At 40.5% G+C, this 17,006-nt stretch overlaps 2 protein-coding genes across 2 annotated transcripts; one reads left to right on the forward strand and one right to left on the reverse strand.

Annotated features, from left to right (window-relative positions):
• Nucleotides 1–131: 131 nt before the first annotated feature.
• Nucleotides 132–2,411, reverse strand: LOC145458584 (amyloid-beta A4 precursor protein-binding family A member 1-like). The gene has a single exon (XM_080336996.1). It carries the CDS (start codon nucleotides 2,333–2,335, stop codon nucleotides 374–376), a length of 1,962 nt encoding a protein of 653 aa, XP_080193122.1. The 5' UTR covers nucleotides 2,336–2,411; the 3' UTR covers nucleotides 132–373.
• Nucleotides 2,412–3,585: 1,174 nt separating this feature from the next.
• On the forward strand, nucleotides 3,586–16,729 carry LOC145458587 (outer dynein arm-docking complex subunit 3-like). The gene is made up of 13 exons (XM_080336999.1): nucleotides 3,586–3,763; nucleotides 3,920–4,041; nucleotides 4,973–5,077; nucleotides 6,332–6,484; nucleotides 8,138–8,242; nucleotides 8,468–8,625; nucleotides 9,017–9,104; nucleotides 9,162–9,308; nucleotides 9,432–9,592; nucleotides 11,503–11,659; nucleotides 12,119–12,274; nucleotides 12,837–12,921; nucleotides 16,318–16,729. The coding sequence occupies exons 1-13, from the start codon at nucleotides 3,685–3,687 to the stop codon at nucleotides 16,452–16,454; spliced, it is 1,653 nt and encodes a 550-aa protein (XP_080193125.1). The 5' UTR covers nucleotides 3,586–3,684; the 3' UTR covers nucleotides 16,455–16,729.
• Nucleotides 16,730–17,006: the final 277 nt, after the last annotated feature.

A 17,006-nucleotide genomic window follows, 5' to 3' on the forward strand; every position in this document is an offset into this window, starting at 1 on the left:
GGGCACTCAATAGCGTTACGTCTACTCCAATAGCATATGAAACTGCTGGCCGCCTGGTCCGTCATGTATGATTTCATCTCAACTATCTGCTTTCAAGATTTGAGCTTATTGACGAATGAAGTAGTCAATGGTTCAAAGTACACGAACACTGTTCAAAGCCGTTGTGAACCTCAAAACTTTACATACAGAGCAATACACAATAATTCCTCGTTCCATAACATAGATAAAATTTAGAGAACATCTTGGCAATATGCCTTTCGATTTAATACTGTTACGTTGGCATGCTTTTGTTACGAACAAACGCGGATAATAGAGACGGGCTAAAAACACTAAACGAATGGCAGGCATCGGTGCGGTCGAATGAAGAGTTCGGCTACAAGTACAGAGGCTGTTCCTGGCCCGTCAAAAGCCGAAACATCGCAGAAGGCATCGTCTTCATCTGAATCTCACCTACTGACGTGACAAGCATTTGCACGATCTTATCATGCGGAGTCGCAACAACGCTTTTCTCATTGATTTCGATTATTCGGTGCCCAACGCGGACACCTCCGCGTTCTGCGATCCCGCCTCTCATCAGACTACATATGACGCCGTTTTGCACTGAAAAACCGAGCTGGTGATCCAAATCGGGGCGCTTGATTAGTACTGACACTACAGGCGGACATGACACGATGTTAAATCGTACTAACGTTTGGCTTTTAAGTCCTTTGATGATGTTATGACAAGACTGCAGCGGCAGCCCGACTAAACTAGTTCCATTGACGGACATGATTTGATCACCGATGCTGAATTTACCGTTACGTTCCATCGGGCCGCTATGCTGTAAATTGGCTAGAATAACAGTCGGGATTATCGAGCCCCATCCGGATTCTACGATAGCAATACCTAAACTTTCTCCGGCCTTTTTCTTGACCCAGATTTCCTTTGCGTTTTCTTCTTTGGAGTAATGTAGCAGGTCGTCGTGATACATGTCTTGCGTGTCTAAAAACTGGCTGAAATCTGACTCGCTCATGTTTTTTGGCTCGATCGAGTTGTTAAAAAGGAACAGCTGGTACGCTATGCGGAAAGCTTGTCCAAGAGACTTGGATATGAAGTTTGAGGTTTCCGAAAGCAATACGTGGCAGATGACTCGCGACTTTTTCTGCGACTCTGCGGTTTCCTGATCTCCGTCCGAAGGAACCGGGGCTTTTGCCATTATCACTAAATTTTCGCGAATGTCAGCGACGTATGAAATCGATCGTAAGGAATGGCTCATCATAGGCTCGTGGCTAACGGCATCTAGTATCTTTATTTTTGAAGTAGAAATAAAAAGGTCGACATGGACTGATGGTTGCGACTCGCCTTCTGCAACAGACAATCGGTTCAATGCCTCTTGGGCTTGCAACATTCTATCATTTTTCATTCCGTTTTGGGCATTGGGTAATTGCGTGGTGCCGAGGTAACGGGCGTTGAATATAACACCTTCGATCAAGTCTTCTGCTTCACACGGTCCCGGAATGCGCAATACAGAACGCATCGCTTCTTCTGAAACTGAAGAATCGTATTGTTCAGTGGTAGGGGCTTTGTCAGCACCAGGCACAAGTCTCTCTGAAGTCTGCTTTTGGGCAGTGCTGCTGGGTTTTGCATCTGGCTGTACAGCTATGCCTTGTTTGGGATCATTGTTGGAGTTGGTCAGGTCAGTTCGGGCAACCCAAATTGAATCAGGCCGCTCATTAACAGCTGTAGCACTATTTTCAGTTTGTGGTGGATTATTTTCTGTCGCAGGTGTAGAATTGGTCAGGTCAGTTCGTGCCACCCAAACCGAATTAGACGGTGTCGCGTTATTTTCAGTTTGTGGCACATTGGAAGCCTCGGCGATGCCATTCAAATGAGCTTGCATCGACAACAAAGTATTGCTGACATGATTATGTTGATTTAACACCCGTTGAATATCTTCATCGGTAACATGATATGATTGATTAAAAGAAGGTAAATTATTGTCAGCGGAAACATCAGGCTTGTGCTTCCAGTTATCGATTTCACTCAGAACTTCCACGTCGATATCTTGATCGTTTGCATCATCGGTGATAGATAATCCGTGTAGGTGTTCCTCACAAGCCCCAAGAGGGCGATGATGTAGTTCTGCTCTTCCAGATAATGGTTTCTGAGGCAACGATTCGCTGCTCGCAGATTCAGGGAAGCTTGTATCATTGCTCTGTTCGGAAACGCTAGTATCATCGTGTTGTGGAGATGGTGAATCATCCGATTCGGGGTGATCTGATTTCAGTGACGCTTCGGGATCGACATCATTTTCATTCGACACATCAGCATCAGTGTCGCTGTCTTTTTCATTCATTACTGTGTGTTTCCAATTACCATACCATGGCAGACTCTCAAATATGTTGCATTAATCAAAGCTACTTGGTTAGATTCTGATAAAAGAATTCAAACATGAATAGATGAATATATAAATATAATAATCAACCCAACCCACCTGACACTCACTGTGTATCCCATGCTCAATTGCTTGTTAAAATCTTGAAAACCACTGGTTTAGATAGTATGAAATGTGAAAGTGAGTAAACATTACCAGCACTATAGAGTGGTAGTGCAGATGACGTCACAATGAACAGGTCAACTAGCTGGTGGGGAAGAAGGTGCTTTTCGCTCCCCTTAGCTAAGCCTGTGGAGTGGCCAACTTTCCACACAGACCACACTTGACGTAGTAACCGTACGTAGCCTACATAACACACGGAAATTTATATGCATTAATCAGACCTGGAGCACTCAATAAGCAGAAATATCTCCATAAAATAAAAAATCCTCACGATATTTTGCGCCAACAGTCGTTAGTTATCAAATCGCTCCAAAACGAATTGTAATCAAATTATTTGTGAATGGGAGTATCGGGGCGCATGTTATGAGCAAACTACGCTAAGCCTCATATGCAACTGGTAAAACAAATGCTAAAACCACAATCGAGTACTATACCTGGTCTCGCTTTACCTAAGCCGGCGAAGTAAAGAGTAGATATCGAGTAACCCCTATCTACCAATAACCCACGCCTACTCAATATCGATTAGCTCTTTACGACCATCCTAAATGATGGTGAATGAAAGAAATAAGTATTGTGATTTTTTACCGCCACCTGACGGCACAGAAGTCATAGCTAATTTCAGCTGATACAAGTCCAGGTGCCATCGGGTCATTTATCAGGGGCTCTTACTCCGTTTCTGTATTAATGGGCGACTGGTCACTTTTGGTTGAAACTCGATGGATCCTATACATGTTTTGATAAGAGTGTACACTTTATGTGGTTAAAGAAAACAGAGAAAAAGTAGAACCGATGTTTATGAATCTGTGTGTGCCCTAAATGGACTATACCATGGCTTTTATAGCCTTTATAAAGGCAACGGACTATACTATGAAAGTTCCTGCAACATAGCCTCGTTCTGCTTTGATTAGGTTTCTGATTCTTATGCCACAATTTTTCCAGTACAAATGAAACAACTTTTAAGATCCCTCACTAGCTCGAGCGGAATGGAAATGTGTGTAATGAGCCATATCGTTTCCTATGGCAACGTCGACACAAAGTGAAAAATTGAGAAGTAAGATACGTCGAAGATCGTGTCCCGGGTGTCAGTGAAATAGGTGTTTATGAGTGCTATTTTTCGTTGTTTCAGCTGAATAGTATTTGCTTTAGTCATGCCTAGCCAAGGCAGAATGCATAAACCTCCGGTCCAAGAACAAATTTCGGAGATCACCAAGAAAATACAACTGCTAGGTGAGCGAGTTGTAGAGCTGATGAGCTGCAACAACGAATTTATTGAAATGCCTCTTCAAATTTCGATTGATAATGAGCATTTCTAAAATTCTTGAGCTACTGTGTGATAACATGTGTCAGTGTTTCAAATCTTAACATTGTTTTTTTTTTCTCTAGAGGGGGACCGCAAAGCATATTATGAAAGTTCACAATGGTCGATAAAAAAGAACAGAGACATCATTGCAAAAATGAGACAAGAGAACAAGACTCTTCATAAAACAATGGCAGATCTTCTGGCGGTAACATATAATTATTATAAGAACCTGCTTATTACATCATATGCCATTTTTATCGGTAATTATTGAGATAAATGTTAGAATACTCTGTATAGCATCCTAAGGTCAATATAGTTGCTGATACATATTAATGCTGCAATTATCTGTACACAGCACATACTTGAGAGTTACAGATTTATTGCCGTTATATTAGCTGTCGTATGTGCATTTGAAACTGCCACTTTAATAGTCAATCATCGCATATAGGTATATAAATGGATACCGGTGAATAAATACTCATACAAGAGTACGGTACCCCATGCCCAGAATGGAAACAGTAGCTGTTTTTAGCAATAAGTTGCTTGTGACAGAAGGGTTTCTTGTACAGAACAATTAAGTAATTGAACGGAACGTTTCATTTCCTCGCATTATATGATTATTTCTGTGTTTCTCATTCAGTCTTCTCAACAAGTCAGTTTGTTGCCCAAGCTGCCATAGTGACTTGACTTCTAAATATCTTTTTCATAGTATTGCAATCGTGTGATTTGTTCAAAATGATGAAATTGATGTTCATGGACTAATTTCACTCCTAGCAAACCACAAACAGTGGCAATCTCAACCTGCAGCGTAACATATGTCTCAGATTTTAACATTCATCTAAGTCTGCTTTTCATACTTATGATTGTTCAAATCTTGTATATGATTGTGGCATTGAAATACGACAAGTCTTTTCAACACATTCCAGTATGTATTTTATTCATTTTCAGCTGTGCTATGATATCATGACTCCCTAATCTTATGGGGGGTATATCCTTGCCTGTATAGGTAACCACTAACCACTGCTCGGTGGGACAAGATTGATAAAATATGCTGATGTGTGGTGATTGCGATGAGAAAAAAATAGACAGTGCACAGAATTGCAACACAATAAGGCAATTGATCAATATTTTACCAGGGTGATGATAAAGTCATTGATGAAGCCTTTGAAGGTCGTCACGTCGAAAGGGCGGCGTTAAGAAATAAATCCGGACAGACAGCAATCACGATTGTTGATCAGAAGGTTTGTCAATACATGTGTATCTTACATGTTGATCAATGCTGATTCCATCGAATATCTGTGGCATAAATAATGTATACACATCCTTGTAATATTTTAGGGTCCGGAGAATGCATATCTCTGCGTAATTTATTTTTTTCTTCTTCATTGATGTAGTAATCCAAGTACAACTACTCATGGTTCTGCGTCATAGATTATTGTGACAATTGCTTTGATATAAGATACACTCATGTATGGAACACTTTTCTGTAACAATGCAATATAATATTTATAATAATATTTGAAGAGCTTCTAGGAGGTACAGAACTTCAATATACAATTAAATAGTATATTCATATTGAAATGAACCCGAATATTTTCGGCTGACACTCGTCGGGTAATCGTCAGCAACTAGTAGAGAATTGGAAAGAACATTGTATATCAACAATCGTATCACAAAATATGACGTCACCAGCATGAAATTTCGAATGAGAGAGCGTTCAATGTACTATTTTTTTTCGTGTACCACCTAAAAATAGTACATTGAACGCTCTCTCATTCGAAATTTCATGCTGGTGACGTCATATTTTGTGATACGATTGTTGATATACAATGTTCTTTCCAATTCTCTACTAGTTGCTGACGATTACCCCTGACGAGTGTCAGCCGAAAATATTCGGGTTCATTTCAATATGAATATACTATTTAATTGAATAATATTTGAGTAAGATGAAATTTCGCTACACCTATATACAACACGTTGTCTAAAGCAGGAGTCACAAACACGCGGCCCGCGACCTGATTTGAGATAATGGAAGAACTTGTAACAGAGCACTTCGAAGTGCTGAAATAGATTTCGGTTTAAAATTATTGTTGCTGTTCAAAATAAGCTATTCTGTTCACTACATCACCATTCCTCGCTAACTGATATGGCTTTGGCAATGGTAATACATTCCATGGAGGAAGAATTAGGTGATATGAATGGGCGTATTGCCTTGACGTGCAATGGCCCAGACACTGCCAAGACCGAAACGCAACAATATCAAGCTTTACAAAGATACAGTTTTCCAACAAGTACCGTGTATAGCTAACCCCGGTATCGATTCTTTAGTCGCTGAAAGTGTTGTCAGCTCATCATGATATTTTTTGTTGTATTTCTATTTCCTTATAAAACATTATTTCATATACAGAGTTGGTCAGTAACGAAGTAGATTTTGCCTAGAATTGAACCTAGAACTGAGACTTATGCCATTGTCATTGAAACTGTCATTTTCGTAGGTATGTGATAGCAAAAAGCGACTGAACGCACTCAAATCAACGAGTGATATGCGACGGAGAAAACTGGCAGAATTACAAACCCAACATGATCAGATGATCAAAGATAAATCCGCTGCTGAAGAACTTGACCGAGGAGAAAGTGACACAGCACAGGTTACCTAGCTTCAACTTCTAACATGTGTTTTGTATTCCTTTCAATTGCTACTGTTGCATGAGCATTGCATCAGCATTTTATCAAATGTTGCGACCAAGTGGTTTCTCTGAAATTTATTTCGGGATTTCTTCGATGACAGTCATGTGTTCATCTTATGCATTATTCCAAGGTTGTTATTAAGTCGCAAGGTTCCGAGTCACGACTCGATCTTACTTTTATTGTTTTGACTCGGTTCAAGTCGAGTCATTTTCAATTCACCACTCCAAGTCCATGTCAGAGAGCACAGGCACGATTCCGAGTCCGAGACATGTAATTTTTTCATAGAACAATTTTCTGATGGCCAGATTCCTTCAACTATGTTATTCCCATAATGTCATTCTATAGTCCTGCCATATTAACAAGGCGAACAGACTTGAGGTTGGGCAAAAAAATGCCAAAAACGATATTTTCGTAGTCTGTGTCAGTTATGGGAATTCATGTTTGTAAGGGCATACCTATCATAGTACTTCACATTAGAAGAGACGCTTTGGGGTACAGAACTCTAATATACATTTTAATAATATATTCATTACAGAAATATATTAAAACCCGAAGCTCATACTATAAAAATACATCACTGGAGCTGGTAGAGTGCAATATTAGCAGTGTAATCATGCACTTACCTCTGAAAAGTAATAGACAGAAAATTTTTATTGAAGTTTATACAATAATTGAGGTGTTGGGGTAAGATGAGACAAAGCCATGGGGATAAGTTGAGACATGGGTATCGGATTGCTTTTCCATTCAAAGCTTCGTAATATTAAAAATTTACTGTTCAAGGCACACATAATATATTCTCTATCTAGTAATGGACCAGATGTGACATTACAAGACAGAAGAATAACAAAACTCTTATTGTTGCTGGATACCTTGGATAATTGGTTTTCGATGTCATTTAAATTCATTTATAATGTAGAAATCTTTTTCAAAAGTTAATTATTTCAAGATTATTATATTTTATTCAAGATGTTACTAGTTGATTCATCATTTGGGATGAATTGGTGGTGAAATTAGCAAGAATTGCTTGGTGTCTCATCTTGAGCACAGTGTGTCTCATCTTACCCTCACCTGAAGGTAAGTTGAGACATTTGAGCAAGGATTTTTGAGGGCCAAGAAATCCATAAGTGTGTTGTTCAATATAGCTCAAGACATAGTCATAAATAGTACAGATCACTGGCTTTCCATTGGTACCAAAATTAATCCTCAGAAGGCATTACTCTTTGAGTGGCATTGAAATATCAGAAAAGTGCCTCATCTTGGCCCCCTCTCCCCTCCTGGTAGACGTAACACGAATATATTGATAACTTTACTATTCTTTGAAGTTACAATGAAAAGCCTGTCTTTGCCATCCTAGTCTCGAGTCATAAGACTTGGTCGAGTCATGTGGAATGACTCGAGTATCGTTCGAGCCAATACTCTATGACTCGAGTCGAGTCACCAAAAATCGTGACTCAAGTCATGATTCTAGTCAATACAACCCTGCTTAGATCCACCTACGCATCAATCTTCACATTTTTCACACCGACACATCGTGTCTACTGCATGATCGATGTTGTTGCTTAGCTTGTTCTCTTTAGAAAATTTGATTTTACAATGATCTCTGTCGTTTGCAGCACTTAAGACAACTTGAGAACCGTCTGGACAAAGCGCATTTAAAAAGTCAAGAAGCCGAACACATTTGTAAGGTGTATGAAAAAATCAAAGGCCATCTCCAAAGGGTGAGTTCATTTTCTGTGTTTCTCTATCACGGTATTAATAAATATTTGATTATCAAAAACACAACCATTGATTTTAACACTGAATTCGGGCAAGGATATAATCTTGTGCAATGCTCACATTGCAACACATTTCGACAAAGTAATTTTTCCACCTGCACTTATGTATAAGAAGTACACCTTACATAGAAGCGCAATTGAGAGTTCATGATTCCTTTCCTCACGCAGGAAAGCTTGGGCTTCCACAATCAACTCGACGCTCTCGAAAGTGACATTTTGAAGACCAGACAGGAGCTGAAGGAGGTACAATCCATGTACAGTGATGCGCAAGTCGCGAGGGACGACGCCAAAGACGAGCTTGCGCGGCACGAGGCCATCGTTTATAGGTACGTTAAAAATCAGCTCCTAGATTTCTATCATTTGCTCATAGCATTCCTGTTGACAGTAATGTACTTCCGTCTAATCATGCTACTTAAGCCATTGTAATAATGGTATGGCATAGGCAGATATGGTAAAGAGGTAGTCATCTGCTACCTCTATATGTTTGTGCATTTACGTTGGTATCGTTTCACTTTATTTGTATACGACTAGTAATTACCGCCACTCAATATTCCCTTGTGCGCCTTGCGTTGTATTTATGCGACATGTTCTGTAAACTACTCGTCTTTCGTTTAACTGTACTCTAGATCGTGATCTGCTGGTAAAATACATTGGTCTCATATGTGTACCGATCTAAGACGGCCTAGAACGTAACAATCTTCAACCTCTATTGTAAAGAGAGAGAAAAGAAAGGGAAGAGGCTCTTGCGGACCTGAAACTTCAAGCCGAAGAAAAGAAAGCGCACGCCGAACGCGTCGAAAGAAGGGTGACTATCCAATTCGGAATTGCCTTAATTTTTCTTTCATGCGTCGCTTTTTACTAGTTGCAACGGGTGCAGCTGCAAGAGGCCGAGAGCGGCCAGGACGGCCAGAAGACATCGATGACGGAGGAAGAGCAAGAGAAGAAGATAACTACGTATGAGGAGGCTTTCATCAGGATCAAGGAGGCCACTGGCGTGTCTGATGTACAGGTCAGTGCCGTAATGACTGTGATGTAATGCGGAGCAATTTATCTTTCCCGGTCGGTAAATTTTTCATTAGGTAACAGCCTTACATTGCATTTGAGTAAATCTCTTTTTGAAATATCTTATTAGGAAGTTGTCAACCGCTTCCGATCCCAAGGCGAGACTCAGAAGCACTTGGAACAGTTGAAGGAGAACAACAAGAAACAACTCGACCGATTGCGGGAGGAAAAAGACAGGCTTCAAAAGGAGTACGAAGAAATGAAATACTCTGGAGAGGCGAAATTATCCAAGTATGCTGAAATCAATACCGTATGTTACATACGGTACTTACTGCTTACTGTCATTATATATTAGAGGCTACTGTGCATTAGCTTCATTATCATAATTTGTAGATTGTTGATGGAGAGGATCGCTGATTCTGGCTAGTAGAAAAAATGCTGTAAAACTCCATAGTAAATGGATTCGGGGATTTATAGGGCAATTTATTGCTACTTTAAGTGATGATTGAAAATGTGAATATTATACATATGTTAAGTGCTTGTAACAATTGCTTTCGGACGATGATGTGTGTGTCTATCGCTATATTTTTGTCGATGGTTGCGAAAACTTTGCAATTTACTATACAGTAGCTCTGAACCTTATTCATATCATAACCCCTGATAAGAGCATTGTCAACTTCAATTACCCCTATTTCAGAAAATAACTAGGAGCAATTAACAAATAAAATTACAATGTTAGTAATTATCTCAGAGTGTCAGTAGAAAACAGTGGATTAGTCAGGAAATATACAATTCTTTTGTTACTGACAACATCTGATAGTGAATATTTTCAATTCAAAGTCATATTACCGCTGATGTGATGATGACATTCAACTGTTATCATCCTGTGATTTGTAAGCGCCAACATTTTTATTGTTTAAAGCAGTGGTTCCCAACGTGGGCGATATCGCCCCCCAGGGGGCGATATGTCGGTCCAGGGGGGCGAAAATAGCCAAGGGGGCGAAAACGGACGAAGGGGGCGATGGCGCGTTGAAATGGCTATATTGGCGTCCATGACCGTAACTGCCACACCCAATCCCCCAATTGAGATGGTGGGCCCGAACTAGAAGGGGGCTCACATTTTTTTCTTGAATTAACATTAATTATAGAGTATTATTTTGGGAATTTAGGCAACTTTTTCAAAAAAATTTCGCTGCGCGCCATTTTGTGGTCATATTTTTCTTGCTTATTGGATACCCTTCCTCCAAGAAATAATACGCATGAGGTATAGAAATGGGCATCTCGGCGTCAGCCATTATCACACCATGACGCACCAAGACATATGAAGTTTCAGGCCATGTAACATGCGACTCCGAGAAGTGTGCCAGAACGAGGAAACCTTGGCGGAAAAGGACTGCCTTTTTGCTGACCGACTTAGATATATAAACGATATACATATATATTTAATTGTCCATAGGCGCCTAAATGACTGGCGCCAAATATTCCTGTTCTTTCCAATCAGAACCCACAAAAAATGCCATCTCGCAGAGAAAAATTAGCTGCCAGTGCAGAAATACCAATTTGGAATCGTGTGCGTCTTTTAGTTTAGTACGTATGGGCGATTTGAATATCTTTTGACATAGCAGACAGGCCACCAAATGTCATTACGTAACGAAGTCATTATACCCACGGGTCCGCCCGAATATGTTCAATTATTATTTACGGGCCCTACATTTTCCAAGACACCTCACTCAGCTTTACCGGTAAATCTGAATACATGAGCAGAGAGAGGATAAAAAATTGACAGCAATATTTATGCAATTCCCGATCCTATTGACCGATTCAGTCATGAATGAGAGAAATTTTTCGCGCTTCGCGCGAATTAAGCCGACTAACTAAAGAGTCCAACAATTTGTGCTGAGAAGTAGCGGTAAAAAGGTATCGGGGGAGTTGGGTCTGAGTGGTAAAGAAGTTTGCTTTATCGACCTTTTTTCTTAGTCAACTCACCGATGATTTCAGTCTGTATGCCCATTTTTGTGTTCCCAGTATTTGGGGGGGGCGATGATCGGTGTGGAGTTTGAAAAGGGGGCGATGAGTCGAAAAAGGTTGGGAACCACTGGTTTAAAGTAATGATGGCCGATGTACACAAAACCTAGCTGTGTGTTATTTCATTCGTCAAAGATTGGTTTGTGATGCTATCGCAACACCCTCGATCTTTTCAGTGGGCAACGCATGCTAGAGGAATTCGAGCAGCATTTGCAGGAGGAGAAGGAGAGGCGAGACGAAGCCGCCGATAAATTAGAGAGAGCCAGTGGAATACTGGTCAGCGTTAAAGCGGGTGTGGAGCACCTAGCCGATAAACTGCAGCATTTGAAAACGGTGCGTGCAGCTCATTATTTGTCTGTTATATTTATAATAAATGAAAATGAAAAAAATGAAAACTTCACATAGACTCAATATTTTCAAAATGTGTAAAATTAACATGAGCTACTCTGATTCCACGGCGAAGATGTATACAAGTTCCTTAATCGTATTAATAGTCAGAGGTTCTATTATTTTCATCCACTCAAGACACACAATGCACACTACGATATATTGATCTGATAAAAGTATATCGAATAGATCAAATACGTCTCATCAATCTAACATCCATCTTGGCCTACTGGTGGTACTAGTATTAATGCCCAACATAACAGTGTTCGGTTGTGAACTTTCGGCCTTCTTAATTCTTTCTATTCACGTCCTTGTATTTGTCCTACATGGGCCTTTCACTACGCCAACTTCCCCACTAACCTATTTGGATTACCAATAATCAAGTCTCACTCTCTACAATTTCAGATGAAAAGTCATGTGCCTACCGCGCATCTCTCCCCGTCGTCCGACGAATACGTCTTGGATCTGTTGTCGGTGTCGGAAGAAAAACTTCTCAAACTATTGGAAGAGCTGGACGGGCGCCAGTTGGCCGATATTTTGCGGCAAATGGAAGAAGAGGAGGTTTGGAATAGTTGTGGATTCAATCATTTGTCGTTTTATATGTAAATCCAAATGAAGATCTCACTGATTTCAATCATTTGATGCAAATAGAAGTGTAAATATGATTTCAGCTATTTGTCTTTTTGTATCCAAATCCCAAATCTACATCTGATTTCAAATCCAAATTGAGCTATGTATATGATTTTAGTTATTTGTCTATCTATATCCAAATCCCAAAGTGACATATGATTTCAATTATTTGCATTTCTAGTCATGAAAGGACTCATATTCAATATTGCTACTAGATGGCGTAGTGTGGAGTCTGGCTTTGGTATGTTACTGGTTCATGGCCCGACCGGATCTAAACAAAGACTTGGCAATGCTAGCATATTGGGTAGCATCGTATCGCTGATTTTGCGGGCATATTTTTATTCTGATCATCCAGTACACTTTGCCAATCTAGTGAGGCATTGTAGTGATAATTTACGCTAGGTACATGTTAGCCATGCGGCTTAGCTGGTATATTGACATGCATGTATTGATTGCATACGCTTACCTAGTTGACCGTCTTGTTTAATTTTAGTTCCACGCAAGCATTGAAGGAAAGTTACCTCCGTCGAACACGCGTATTACGCTTCCCGCTATTCATAAGCATGATGCATATGAAGGTAAGTGATAGTGTGTTAGTTGCAATGTACTTTATGCACATTTCTAAAGCGAGCGCACTAGTTTCATCAATAGCTTCTCGATTTTGTCTTTAATTTGTGTCCACATCATATTTAGAGCGCAGCGCCCCTTCAACGTCCTAAATATACTACCTTCTATCCTGTTGGATATGGTCATCTGATAGTTGCCTGAGTCTTCATCTCCCGGAATCTCCACATGGGTTGCCACAGTGGATCAATAACCTGTTTAAAATCCTTGCAATAATGTTCACCGTAACACTCACTGGTGGTCAATGTACGAATTGCACTTCTTTATGAAATTGTTGATTTTCCCCGCTTGACAATTGAAAAAATATTAAGGACGTTATATACCGACAAGATATCGCAGTGGTGGAGCGTCCGGCTTCTTGATCGGTAGGTCATGGGTTCAATCCCCGGCCGGGTCAGACCAAAGACCTGTTCAGTAAAACAGGTATCTGTGGCTTCCCCACCTCGCACTCAGCATTGTCGGCATACCATGCAAGACTATATCTGGACCAGACATGGGGTAATCGTGATTAGTAATCGTAATCGATTACGACGATTACAGCATTTTCAAGTAATCGTAATCGCAATCGATTACATTCGAAAAAATTCTGAAGTAATCGTAATCGTAATCGACTACTTCGCATATCTAATCGATTTCTCTGTGAAAGAACGATTACTTTTTATTTGTACAAGGACTATGACATAAACTGAACCAGGTTCGTGACAGCACAAACGTCTGATTTTCAAACGACACTGCTCATTATTACGTCAGAAGCAGCCTATCAGCTTTGTGCGTCATTGTGTAGTAAGTAGTATTCACAGTAAATAGATATTCGATATACCTGCGTCGTGCATTAGTCTGATCTGTAAATTGCTATGGTCTGATTGTAAGAACACCCGCCGTGCTGTATATCAGGTTATCAACGCGTTCCACACGCCACTACCTCGCAGCAGTATATAATTTATTTCCACTCTGCCTATAGTTTAAAATAGTAACTTATGTGTTGATGTTTGGTTATGCTTATGCTTAGTTAAACGCAGTTTGACCGTGGCTGCTTGGCGAGTAGTAGGCCTATCCAGTACGTACGTACACCGGACAAAGATTTGAAATTTTGTACTCGTCAAATAAAACATTGCGGTTTCCACAACGATGCAGTAAAAATCAACAGCTGGTGATATATATATATCATAAGCGAGCCGTTTTGCCATTTCTCGTAACGACAGCTTGCAGTACAATATCTGTATTAAGTTGAAGGCAGAATTTTATATTCGCTTCGTCTTCTTCTCATATGACTCTACTTGAAACGGGCGCCTATCGCTATTTCGTAATTCTTTATTCAACATTGGAACCTGCCGCCATGGCCATGGGCTTATATATCATGTTAGCGTTGGTTGTAGCTGGAACCAGGACCAAAACAGCAATTCGTCTCCCAGTCCAAACGTTGTTGGTCTTTGGCCCCCGTAGGGTGGTAATCTCAAGTTGAAGACTGAATTTCGTCAAGAAATTTAGTAATTGCAACATTCTACTATTAATTTTTAATCCTCTCTCAGTCCGCGATGGTCGGATATAACTGTAGAGTTTACTTATTTGAGGTAATCATGGTGTTTGTCGACTACCACAGACATTTACACCAGGCCGATTTTATGCATTTTCGATTCCGTATCTGCCGACTTGTAGCACCACCCACCTCTAAGCATTTTGTAAGACACCGCTTACGCGGATGAGATGGCGAGGAGTAGCCTAGATAAACCTCCAACACTTAGGTAGGAATTCCGAAGTCGACCTCGTTCAGACTCGAACCCGCAGCCCATTGATGTTGCCGCCGTAGATTATACCACTGCGCTATCTCGCCACACAATTACCTACCTGTAGAGCTGGGGCAACGTAATTCATAATTATGACCTCCGGTTTCTTGTTATAATTACTTTAGTGTATGTTCTTAATTCGTGACTTCGGTTTGCTATATAATGAAAAGATATCGTCGTGGCTCAAACGTAGCAGACTAAAAGAAAAACTTTCTTGACACGCATAAACAACTTGTCATGTCTTTATATCTGACTGCATGTCTAGCAACTCAAGTTGTAAATTACTATAGGGTCAGTGGCCACATTAACTACAATAGGACGTGAAAACATTTTCATATTGGTTTAAAAGCATTCATTCAATGCGGCCGTTGAACTTAACAATCAAGTCAAATAATCCATGGGTTTGCTGGTCAGATGGCGTTGTAAAATGTCTTGTAACGCCACCTGCACTTAATTAAGTCTGGTGATGAGCAGACTTAAATTTGAGAGCCGATCCAGACGCATTTGAGTGTGAGCATACTTTTTGACGTGAGTCGAGTAACGAAATCGTTGCTGAGTAGAGAATCGCTACTCGACACCAAAGGAATTGGTCTTCACCCTAAATTATAAACTCCAGATTCCAAGCAAAGCAAGTGAAATTTTTGAATATCAATTATTTTGTTATAGATTGATTTTTTTATTATTTTGTTGGATTTTCCAACGTCAAGGTGAGCCGCAAGTTGGCTAGCTGAGAGCCACATGCGGCTCTCGGACCCGCGGTTGGCAATCATTGATCTAGAAAGGATTTTCAAGTTAATTAGATCTCTCGAAAATACTCTATAACTTATGTTGGTTTACGAAATACTTTTTGAGTCCCCTTCGAGCTCGCTCTCCACCCTATTGGGAAATTTGGGGTGCGGCAATTATGGCCCTGGCAAGAATGCAAATCGTTGGGCGTGATAAATTGTCCTCTGTCAAAATGGGCAATGGATACATTATGACCTAACAAACAAATGACGCCTCTTCTTTAAAGGGAGTTTGTTATCTCATTAGGCCTTTTCAGCGCAATCCAGCATAGCTTCTAAGATGTCTTCCAACATGGCTGCTAAGATGCAAAATAAATGTAATCGTGAGTAATCGTGATTACTTTTCCAATGTAGTCGTAATCGTAATCGACTACTTCGTGATTTTGCTGTAATCGTAATCGCGTCATTCAGAAGTAATCGTAATCGCAATCGATTACATTCATGAAGTAATCACCCCATGTCTGATCTGGACCTTCCCATGCACTCATGGTATGCAGCATATGCACATATCGTGTTTATGTATATCATGAGTCAGTGTATATGCCGCAAAAACATGAACATCAAGGACAAAAATATATAAAGACCTATTCCTATGGAATCTAACGATCGGAGACATGTTTTAGTGGCCACCACAGCTTTGTCGGTCGCGAATTTCACCTGATTTCCATCACCCTGCATTGTATAATGTATAGGCCTTTTTATGGCGTTATATCTGGTATTTTGTGTATATGTTACCTATCCTCGTTTCCGTACACTCAACCTTTGCCCACCTTTCGAGCAGAAGAAGACGAGAGTGGAGACGATGATAACAACGCTCCGACCCGAGACGCTCTCAAGCGCAGATCGCAGCAAATAATCGACTCCAAGATGAAGAAAGGCAGAAGCCGTCCGAGACGGAGGAGAGAGAGAAATAATTAACGCTTCAACTCGCGCGAAGAGTGTGATTGTAGAATTGTGCACCATCCCCACTGTCGGCTCATTCTGAATCCCAAAGCAAACTCAGAGCGTGTTACTCTTGTAGATTATTTCGTTAGCAGCTACTCCATTTTATCTGTCCGTTGTCGTGTCTGAGAGAAACAGACTCGCACAACGTGTGGATTTCATTCTTGCGGGTGACTGTTTGGCATGGAGTGATTGGCGATATTCAGTATTTTCTTGTTTTTGTGAAATACAGTACATATGATATATTTCTATCCTGCTGGATTCGTTGCACTGTTTGTGTAGTTAGGAAGGAGCCCTTGTATTACGTAGGCTCCTAGCCCGTGAAGACCAGACAGGCCTTGAAACACAGCCGGTTCTAGACCTACTCGGAGTCGGTCAGCAGTAGCGAAGTATTCAGACTTTGGGGGGATACTCAAGTATTTACTAAAATATTTTCAAGCAAAACTACTTGCTTCTACTCTTTAGATTTGTCAAGCAGAAATAATAGTCTAGCTCAGATGTGTGAATACGCGGCCCGCTAGAGTCCTG

Source organism: Botryllus schlosseri, chromosome 16, assembly GCF_051294905.1.
Source record: "Botryllus schlosseri isolate E-star chromosome 16, Bs_hap1, whole genome shotgun sequence".
NCBI classification, from domain to species: domain Eukaryota; kingdom Metazoa; phylum Chordata; class Ascidiacea; order Stolidobranchia; family Styelidae; genus Botryllus; species Botryllus schlosseri.

Coding starts and splice junctions, on each gene's coding strand:
- LOC145458587 (XM_080336999.1), top strand. CDS start 3,685: ATGCCTAGCCAAGGCAGAATGCATAAACCTCCGGTCCAAGAACAAATT. Junction 3,764..3,919: donor CAAGAAAATACAACTGCTAG/GTGAGCGAGTTG, acceptor TTTTTTCTCTAG/AGGGGGACCGCAAAGCATAT. Junction 11,660..12,118: donor AACTGCAGCATTTGAAAACG/GTGCGTGCAGCT, acceptor CTACAATTTCAG/ATGAAAAGTCATGTGCCTAC.
- LOC145458584 (XM_080336996.1), bottom strand. CDS start 2,335: ATGAATGAAAAAGACAGCGACACTGATGCTGATGTGTCGAATGAAAAT.